The sequence below is a fragment of the Trichosurus vulpecula genome, chromosome 1, assembly GCF_011100635.1.
Source record: "Trichosurus vulpecula isolate mTriVul1 chromosome 1, mTriVul1.pri, whole genome shotgun sequence".
Lineage (NCBI taxonomy): Eukaryota > Metazoa > Chordata > Mammalia > Diprotodontia > Phalangeridae > Trichosurus > Trichosurus vulpecula.
The window spans coordinates 467714159-467724849 of NC_050573.1; the positions used below are offsets into that span (position 1 = coordinate 467714159).

Here is a 10691-nt window from a genome sequence, read left to right on the forward strand (position 1 = left end):
TCTGCTCTGTTCGGCCATGCATACTCCCAATATACTTTTAAAGTTAATTAATGGAGCATACAGGGCAAAAGTAAGAGTACCTTACTAGCAAAATTAACAGCAAGTTGGGAGAAAAACAATTGTTTCTTAAAGGTGGAAAACTGATTCTAGTGGAGACATTCAAAGCAGGATTTCATAACTTCACAGTGTTTGTCCTTTCGTAGTACACTAGACAAAAATAGAATGAATCAGGTTTTAATCTGGTAGGCATATACATTGTAATAATTTCTTGCAGCAGATATAACATTAGAAATTGAAGGGCTCTTCTCCTGCCTCATAGCGATGTGTTAACACTTTTTTGGCAAAAGTAGGAATATAATGGATATTGAATGAATTTAGTTGGATGTTAAAGTATTTAAATTTCTAAAAATATTTATATCCTGTTGTTAAAGGAAACAATTAAAATGGGAATATTATAGTAGTATTTTAAATTATTTCTTATAATAGACATTCTAGATTTTTTAAATCACACATTAATGCCAGGTTTTTTTCCTTAATCACATGTTAATGCCAGTTTTTCCTTAAACTACCAAAGTTATTATTTCAAAGTAACTCTTAATGAGAGTGTGCTTAGCATAGAGAGAACCAGCATCAGATTCAGGAAGAGCTGAGTTCAAATTCGACTTCTAACACTGGCTGGATGACAGTGGACAGCTCATTTACAATCTCTGAGTCTCATTTTTATCATCAGGGAATAGTAGTACCTGCAGTCACTATCTCACAGTGTGGTTGCAAGGCTCAATTGAAGTAATGTATAGTAAGCATCTTAGAAAATGTAAAGCCCTATGTGAATGTCAGTTATATATAATAATATGAAAATATTGTGTTATAGTAACATATTAGTTGTAGTTATAGTTAACATTATTATTGTTATTATTAAGACCAGTTCCCCTAAAACCAGAGTTCAGGATGTCAGCATCAGAAGCTGACTTTGGGCTGTTTATTTGCTCGTGCCTAGATCATGGCCCTCCTTATGTACCCCCAGAGATAGATTTCTAAAAGAACCAAAGGTAGACCAGGAAAGGAAACCAATGAATAGTCTCACCCAGAATTCTACACTGTTTTTCCACTGGTCTTCCTGCCCTAAAGAGCTATCATCTAACATCATGTATTAGAAAGCGGACTTCTAGTAGCACTTGACTAGTAAGCTCAGATGACAAAGAGAATCATAGGCCATGTCAGCAAGAGGTTTTCTTCTCTGCTCTGGGACACAGTATGCACAGTTGTAAAGGAAGGAATCAAACGGTGATTTTTCTAAGTGTTCAAATGGGAACTTGAGAACCTAATAGAACTGAATATGCAAGATCTTATTTTTTAATTTTCTTTGTAAATTATATTACTTAGACATGCTTCAGAAGAGCTGTGTTTTCATCAGTGTAGGTTTTCAATTGCAATCCCTCTACATCAGTGGAAGCTAACTCCAAAAAAATGGAGGGCATTAAGCTGTATATAAGGATCCCTGTGGACCATATATTGAATTAGAAAAAAAACACATATTAACATTATCTGTGTTTTATTGTGTTTTTATTTATTTTGTTAAATATTCTCCAATTACATTTTAATCTCGTTCAGGACCCCTTTGGGAGTGTTGTAGGTTGCTAGCTACGCGTTTGACACCTCTGATCTACACCACATTAGACAGTTTCATGAGTGATCAAAAGCCCCACACTTGTTAGACATTTTTTGGTAATGACCCTCTCCAAACTTAGAGGGGGTGGACCTCAGACAATGGCATATTATCAGGGCCACATTCAGAGACTTTCCTACTTGATAGGATTGGTGGTGGGGGGGAGGTTTAAGAGAGAGAGAGAGAGAGAGAACACATGCTTGTGCTACTGATACAGCCTTCAAGAACCCAAAGCCACCTCCACACCATGATGAGGCATCAAAGTTGTACTTTAGAGAAAGTAAATTACATTGTCAATATAAATTGTTTATTAAAAAATACAAAAGCATTCGTCAAGAGTTTGTCATTTATAAATAACTTAGCTACTCAGAGAGGTTATCTGCATCTTAAGCTCCATTGTTCATATTTTATTTATAGAAAATGATATTTACATATTTGAAAGTTAACATTGCCTTAGCTGTGACTGAATATTTTTTAACTCTCACTGCCAATTTTTTCCTAATCAGTGTTAATAAATGTAACCTGAAGACTAATCTAAACACCATATGCTGTGTCTTTAGAGTCATACTTTAATAGATTTATTTCTATAAAAAACTATATGGAGATTATATTATTAGCATAAGAATAAACTATATAAGCATCATTTTAATTGGTATCACTTGAAGTATGATTGGATTTATGTTACTGTGATCCATTCATTAACACATCACAGTAGATATCTCCATATAAATACCCCACTAACACCTCAAACTATAGAAAACTGAACACATCATTTTCCCCCAAAAGACTGCTTCTCCTTCAGATCTCATTATTATCAATAGTGCCACCATCCTCCCAATATCCATATTTCCGATTTTGAAGCCATCTTTGACCATTCCCTGTCCCTCTTACTTACCATACCCATTCAGATATTCTGTTTGCCAACTTTCCCTCTATTCCTACTACCACCTGCCTAGTTCAGGCTCTCATTACCCCTCATTAATCTACTGATGACAATCTCTCTTCCTCTTCAGAAGCATCGCATAAACTGCTGCCAGGTTCATATTCCTAAAGTTTATTTCATAATTACTTAATCCCCTTACTTTAAAAATTTCAGAGGCTCCCTGTTATATGGGGAGAGGGGAGGGAACAGGCATTTATTGGGTGCCCCATATATGCTAGGCACTTTGCTATGTGCTTTACAAATATTGTCTCATTTCATTCTCACAACCCTTTGAGGTAGGTTCTGTTATTTTCCCTGCTTTACAATTGAGAAAACTGAGGCAGTCCGGGATCACATAGCTAGTAAGTGTCTGAGCTCACATTTGAACTCAGGTCTTCCTGACTTCAGGCCCAGTGTGCTTGCCACCTAGCTGCCTCATTAATAAAATAAAAACATACCAAAATAAACTTAAATGTCCTTACCCTCAAGTCTGTCCACAGTTTGGCCTCACTGTACCTTTCCATTCAGTCAGTATTAGTTGAACTGAATTGAGTTGAGTTAATCAAATTACTCAAAAACCTTCCATCATTTCATATAACATACTGAATAAAAATTCATAATTTCTTAACTAGGCATTGAATTTTGCCCCAGTATACCTTTCCAACTTTATATACGCTCAATAGAATTTTACCAGATGGTAATGTTGTTATAGATATAGACAGCCCTAATGCAATCAGAACTTTTAGGAAAATAAAGAGTTACCAAATGCATAAGGTATTTATAAAATTAGTTCCAGCATACCTAAAGCTTGTTGGTGAATACCCGCATACCACATAGCCTGAGAGGAAGGGAAGAGGAATAGTTCTACCCAAATGTATTTCTACGGTGCTTCATTGTAGCAATAAATTAAGAATAAATGTCTCTTTTGTTCTGAAAGTACTTTATAAATGAAATTTAATTGGACAAAGTTCTTCACTTTTATCAGTATATTTCTGGTGTAAATTATTTAAATAGCTTTCTAATAATAAAGTTTGATTAGACAAATTTTTATTAAACACCTACTTTGTGCACAAAACTGTGCTTAATCCTAGAGGAACTAACATCTTCCTCATAATTTATCATACTCAACATTCTTATCATATTTTAAATGAAAGGAATGTTAAATCCTAAAACGTATCTACTAGAAACTTGTTTATTCTAGAACCATATATCCCCTTTGTCAAGAAGGCAATTTTTTGCCTTGGTAGAAAACAATAATGTGAAAGAAATTATATCTAACCAAGGTTTCAAGAAGAAGTTATTTGTCTCTTAGATATATCAAGACTCCATGGATCCAGGTGTTATTTCTTTTTTTTGATACTTTAGGAATTTAGCCTCATAATTTACATAAGTACCAGAAGAACTTGTACTTTGGCAACCAAGGTTGTTAAAAAGTTTCAAGCCGAATTGCTAACGATAAGGCCCTGACATTCGAGTACTCTCTACTTTGCTTCAGTTATCCCTACAGAATGGACAGGAAAGGACAATAGGAAGCCAAAAATAGTGGTAGGGCATTGCAATTGTCAGCCAGGCAGAAGGGACCATTCCTGATTTGCATTCCAAGGGTACACCTCCTGTTCAGCATTCACATTAACCAAAAAGAGGAAGAAGAAAGCAGTTTCTCACACAATACCAAATCTAACATAAAATAATGACATTCCGAATTACATTCTGAATTCAACACAAAATAATATCTTTCCAGCAGGTGACTTGATTTTAAATAATAATAAATACATTATTCAGCCATATAATTTTTTTTCTTTCAGATCTTTCTTCAGATCCAGATGAATTAACAAATGTAGCCACAAGGTTTCCAGAAATCACTCATTCTCTGGACCAAAAGCTTCGCTCCATTATAAACTACCCTGTAGTGTCTGCTTCCGTCCACCAGTACAACAAGAAACAGTTTATCAGTTGGAAAGACAGCTTAGGACAAAACTATACAAAAGCGATAGCAAACCTTAGGTGGCACCAGGACTGGCTAAAAGAACCAATGAAGTATGAAAGTGCAATTAACCAATGGCTTAAAACCAACACTAATTTATAAAATGTTTGTACAAAAATGTGTAACCAAATGCACTACCTATGTGTTTTTATATCTTTATGCAAGCAGTATAAATATGTGTACAGTTACAAAAATCTTTATCACTAAAGGTATAGTGAAATTCAGTAATTAAGTGATCATTGACAGTCAAAGCAATTTTATTAAATGCTGTTATATTTTAAAATAGAAGCTGGATGTTTACAGAATTATATTTTCTAATATAGCTGCCATAATGTGCTGGCATCAAATAGATTAAATAAAATATGAAAAACAACTATATAATTACAAATACTCTAATACAAAGACTATACCTCTATGAAATGTTTTAGCATTTATCAACTCTTTAAAGTTCATTATATATCAAATAAGAACAGCCATAAGACCATAGATTTAGAGCTAGAAGATGAACAGTCCAGTGCCTTTATTTTGCAGGAGAATGTGAAGCCCACTGAAGTTACGTAACTTGCCCAACATCACCAAGGCAGTAAGTAGCAGACTCACTAGACTGTGAATCACTTCTCTCCTTGAATACATCCGATCTTTCAGCACCCTGGACTGAAGCTTGTGTGAGCCTGGGGAATTGGATTTATTAAGAGAAGCAAGAACCTAGATCCAACCTTAGTTGTGGTATCATTGTAGTTACTTTGAAAAAATGTTCTACTGAAGTACTTTTTGCAAATGAATAAAGTGAGATTCCATTCTTTTAATTTTTTTCATATTTGAACAGTTCTTCAATCATGTTTACTGCCATTCTATGACTTCTCTTGAATGTCTTTTGTATTTATGCTAATAAATGTCCCAGTTACAAATGTTGTATTTTACTTGTTCAGTTAAATGTGTCTTGCCTGAAAGTCCTACACAAAGACTGCTCCCAACCTAGGTGTCAGCCTTGTCTCCTCTCTCTCACCTTCCATATCTAATATGTTGCCAAGGCCTGTTCATTTCACTTTGCAACATCTGTCACCCCCTTCTTTCCTCTGACATTGCCACCACTCTAGTGCAGGCCCTCATCACCTCACACCTGAACTATTGTAATATGAGGCTGGTAGGTCTGTGTGCCCTAAGTCTCTTCTCCAATCCATCCTGCAAAGTGATTTTCCTAAAGTCCAGGTCTAACCAATTCATACACACCATCACAACCACCCCCACTCAATAAACTCAAGTGGTGCCCTCTTACTTCCAGGATCAAAGATAAGTCCTCTTTTTGTCATTCAATATTAATTATTCCTGTTCAGTATTCATAACCTAACTACCACCTTTCTGGTCTCATTACCACCTCCACCCCTCCACCCCATACTCTGACCTAGCATCACTGGTGGTCTCGATCTTTCTCACACAAGAGACTCCATCTGAGTTCTGACGTTTCTCACTGGGTATCCCCCATTCCTGGAATGTTCTTCCTCTTCCTCTCTGCGTTCTGGCTTTCTTCGAGTCCCAGAAAAAAATCTCACCTACTGTTAGCTTTTCCTAACCCCTCTTATCTCTGGTGTTTGTAAAGCACTTGGCACAGTGCCTGGCACGTAGTAAACACTATATAAATGTTAGCTATTGTTATCATTATTATTCCCCATTTATCCTGTATATAGCTTGATGGTACATAGCTGTTTGCTTTTCTCCCCCATTAAGATTGTGAGCTCTTTGAGGGCAGAGACTGTCTTTTGTCTTTCTTTGTAACCCGAGCACTTAGCACAGTGCCTGGCACATAGCAGGTATTTAATACATCTTTATTGAGTGAATGACTAAAGTGTCACATTTTCCTCAAATGTCTCTTCCTGAGAGAAATTAAAGTATGTCTCCCCACCTTTTCCTCAGAGATTAAATGGAGGAGGTTTCAAAGAGGGAAAGGAAGGTATGGAATTACTGTCATGTAAAGACAAAAAATAATCAACAGTGTTTTTAATATAAATAAGTGATTTTTAAAACCTTTACAAGATGTTTATTGATGTTGAATTTTATGATCTCCACAGCCACGAAGTGACTTGCTCCAGATCACCAAAAATATATGTAATGAACATAGAAACTCAAATTTTTAACAAAGTTACTGGAGTGGTTTGCCATTTCCTTCTCCAGCTTATCTTACAGATGAGGAAACTGAGGCAAACGAGGTTAAATGACTTGCCCAGAGTCACACAGCTAGTACCTGTCTGAAGTTAGATTTGAACTCAAATCTTCCTGACTCCAGAACCAACTCTCTATCCACTTGCCACCTAGCTGCCCCCAATTTTATTTAGCGTTGGACTCTTCCTGACCTTATTATGACATTTATTCTTATGGAGTGGTTTGCTGTTTCCTTCTCCAGTTCATTTTACAGATGAGGAAACTGAGGCAAACGAGGTTAAGTGACTTGCCCGGGATCACACAACTAATAAGTGCCTGGGGCTAAATTTGACCTGAACTCAGGAAAATCAGTCTTCCTGACACAAGGGCGGGCACTCTGTCCACTTCACCACCTAGCTGCCCCCACTGGCAGAACTTAGAACAACCCTTTCATTTGACAAGTATGGAAAATAAGTCCCAAGAGAGGTAAAGTTATTTACCTAGGTTAGATAACTGACTTTAAGGACTAGGATTACAACCCCTAACCCCAGTCCAGTGTTCTGGCTCCATTGGGGGTGGGGAGAATGACCACTGGAGCCACTATTGAAAATCATATGACAAATTTTTTTTTTTAAGAAAAGGCTTGGCAAGAGGGATACATACCTAGGCAAATACCATGGGATTCTAGCACTAGGTTTTAAAACTTTCCCAAGTCTAGGATTTTCAATCACAGCATTTTATTTACCTTTGGCCCTAACCATGGACCAGATTGGTGCGAGGATCCTTAACCTAGCTGGCCTTATATTGGAAGGGTTGCAACGGCTCAAATTAATTAAGGAAAAATTAAACCTTGTTTTGTGGTGGGGGGCAGGAGGCGAGGTCTGTTAAAAGGATTTAATCTAAACTAATTCCTATTACTTGGATTTCCAAGTAACTTGGAAATCCAAAAAAAAAAAAATTGGCTGCTTTTACATTTTCTTAGTCACCTTTTCTTAGGTTTAATGGAGGCGTAGTCCCTCTTAACAACCTCCCATCTGGTATAAGGGGAAATCAACAAAGTCGAGAAGAAACGATACATCCGTTCCTGGATCAAAACATAAGGGGGAAAGCAATAAATGGATTACTTATTTGCATAAAAACTATTAATGCAGGCTTTAGACTAATGAAATTAATTTCACATCACAGAGAATGTATGTAGCAGTCGCTACTATGGAAAAGAGGATTGCCTTTAGTGATCGGAAAATCACAACTGCAAATCTTTGACTTCCCTGGGAGAAGTGACTGCAACGAAATCCACACTGATTGTTGGACGGGTTATACATACCAAAGTTCTCGGAGATTCTTCTGGTTTGACTTTATTCATATATTGCAATTGGGTTCTGTGCTTTTATTTTCTCATTCTTACGCTGAGCTACACTTTAAACCAGGTTAATTGTCCCAATCCATGCGTTTAAGGAAAATACATCAGCTCTTTAAAGAAGACCCTTTAAAGCCCCATGCAGCCAGGTACTTCCCGCAGGCAGCTGCTTTCCGAGCCGAGACGGTTTCAAAGCTCCAGCCAAATCGTTAATTATCGGTCCAAGCGCTTTTCTTCCTAGAGAGTGCTCTGACGGAGCTGCAAGGCCACCTGTGTGCGCGCTGTTCTCTCAAGGCTGATCACCGCGCTCCAGGGAAGACAGGGGGCGGGCAGGACTGGTTGGAGGGGAAAGCGGCGGCGGCTCGAGGTGGGGGGTGGCGAATAAGCAATCGTGCCTTCACTTGGTGCACAGCCCACATCGCAGTGTCAAATGACGGAGACACAACCTATTAAAAAAAAAAAGAGGGGAGGATGGAGAGAGAGAAATTGCAAATCCGTCGGCATTCATTTGTGCGTTTTCAAGAAAGTTTGTTTTCCAAGAAGGAACTTAACCCGGCGGCCCAGCTGCTGGAGCGCTCCTTCACCTTCACCTCCAATTCCCGCGCCGCGTCCCGCCCACCCCTGCAGTGCCAACACTTCAATCATCCGAGCGGCCTCTGCTAGGAGATGGAGGATCCCTTTGGTCCCGGCCCTCTGCCGCCGGTACCTAACCTCTCCATCTCCATCCCGCTGGGCCAGGGTATCAACCTGTCGTCTGTGGGGGACTCTGCTGCCGGGATGCTGCCCCCGCCTCCCACTCTTCCAAGCCACAAGGTCCGGCTCGTTTCTCTCGGGATAATCTTGGTGGTGGCAGTGGTGGGTAACGCCACCGTGCTTTGTACGCTGTGCGGCGGCGGCGGCGGACCCTGGGCCGGCCCCAAGCGTCGGAAGATGGACTTTCTGCTGGTGCAGCTGGCCCTGGCCGACCTGTACGTGTGCGGGGGGACCGTGCTGTCGCAGCTAGCTTGGGAGCTACTGGCGGACACGCAACTGGTCGGGGGAGACCTGGCCTGCCGGGTCGTGAAGCTGCTGCAGGTGTCGGCGCTCCTGGCCTCCTCCAACATTCTCGCCCTCATCTGCCTGGAGAGACACCGGGTGGTGAGCCGGCCCCTGGGCCCGCCCCTGCCCACTCGCGCCCTTGCTGCCCTGGGCTGGCTGCTGGCACTGCTCCTCGCCCTGCCCCAGGCCTTCGTGGTCCGTGGGGGGCCGGCCGCCGGCCTCCCCGACGGCTACAGTGGGGTTCCCGCCTTGCCCTTGGCTGCGTCCACACCTGGCTCTTCCCTGGCCACCTCACAGAGCCCGCCGGGGCAGCCGGCTTCTGCCCGAGCGTGGTCCGGGGAGCGCCGGTGCCGTACCATCTTCGGACCCCTGCCTCGCTGGCACCTGCAGGTCTACACGGTGTATGGGGCCGTCGCGGGCTTCCTGGCTCCTCTCGTCATCCTGAGTGTCGCCTGCTGCCGCCTGCTCTGGACTCTGTGGCAGCAGCGACCCCAGGCGCCAGCTCCTGCCGCTTGGTCCCCTTGCGCCTGGGAGACTGGTCACTGCAGAGCCCCGGCTCGAAGCGCGCTCACTCGAGCCAAGGTGCAGAGCCTGAAGATGACCCTGGTGCTGGCCCTGCTCTTCGTGGTCTGCGAGCTGCCCTACTTCGCGGCGGAGCTGGCCGCTGCTTGGTCGTCCGAGCCTCCCGACCATGGGCAAGGCGAGGGCTTGGCCTCTGCGCTGGGCGTCGTGGTGGTCACCAACAGCGCCCTCAATCCCTACGTCTACCTCTTCTTCCAAGCTGGTGACAGCCGGCTGCGGCGGTTGTGGAGGAGGCTGGGCACGGTCTGCTGCTGTGGCCACTGCCCGAAGACAGGAGACGGGGAGGACGAGGACGAGGCGGCCCGGGGACACCAACCACTCCACCGGCACCGCTGGCCCCACCACCACTATCATCACCATCGTCGTCGGGAGCAGCCGGGAGCCTACACGTCGGAGGGCTCCCTTCACCCACCACTACGGCCTGCCCCCAAGCAGCTCCCCTGCTCCTGTGAAAGCGCCTTCTAGCCAGTGCAGTGGCCTGTTTTTCACTTCTGCGCCTTTCAGGGAGAGAAGCCTGGGAAGCCCATCTCTCCAGAGATCACTGATTAGCAAGAAAAGCAGGTGGTTTACTTTAAAAACCTCCTTCCTTGCCCTCTTTCTTTTTCTTCTTCCCTCCTTTTTCTGTCCTTCTTTTCCCCTCCTTCCCCTTCTTCTCTTGCATCCTTCCTCCTTCTCTGCCTCTTCCATCTTTTCTCTCCCTCCCTTGGTTTCCTCTCTTTCTCTTCTTGCCACCCTTTCCTTCCCTTTTTCCTCCTTGCTTCCTTCTTTCTCTCCTTTCCCTCCTTCCTTTCCTGACTTTTCATTTCTCTCTTGAACTCCCACCCCATTCTCCAGTGTGTACAGAAGAAAAGAAAAAAATCAGGCTGCCACTTGTTCTGAAGAGTAAGAAATCTCTAGAGAGCTCTCCATTTTCACATTTATTTAATATTTAAATAGAGTTCTGAATTCTGCAGTTGTGTTTTAAGTGAAGTGCCAAGATTTGGGAATTTGCTGTCAATTCTATTTT

At 42.1% G+C, this 10691-nt stretch overlaps 2 protein-coding genes across 3 annotated transcripts in view; both read left to right on the plus strand.

Moving 5' to 3' along the window:
• Positions 1 to 5487, plus strand: part of ARSK (arylsulfatase family member K) — a 50406-nt gene extending 44919 nt beyond the window's left edge. Inside the window, exon 8 of the mRNA XM_036767441.1 lies at positions 4394 to 5487. Coding sequence (XP_036623336.1) covers positions 4394 to 4674 — 281 coding nt within the window. The 3' untranslated portion in view covers positions 4675 to 5487. The remainder of the gene's footprint in view (positions 1 to 4393) is intronic.
• A 3244-nt stretch (positions 5488 to 8731) lies between these two features.
• GPR150 (G protein-coupled receptor 150) lies at positions 8732 to 10266 on the plus strand. Of its 2 annotated transcripts, XM_036743615.1 has the most exons (2): positions 8732 to 9366; positions 9403 to 10266. In XM_036743615.1, exons 1-2 carry the CDS (start codon positions 8732 to 8734, stop codon positions 10148 to 10150), a joined length of 1383 nt encoding a protein of 460 aa, XP_036599510.1. In that variant the 3' UTR covers positions 10151 to 10266. The 2 variants fall into 2 exon arrangements, with proteins under 2 accessions (XP_036599510.1, XP_036599505.1); XM_036743610.1 differs by having other exon boundaries at positions 8732 to 10266.
• Positions 10267 to 10691: the final 425 nt, after the last annotated feature.

Bases quoted from the DNA above. Each gene is read 5' to 3' on its own strand.
- GPR150 (XM_036743610.1), top strand. From the start codon at position 8,732: ATGGAGGATCCCTTTGGTCCCGGCCCTCTGCCGCCGGTACCTAACCTC.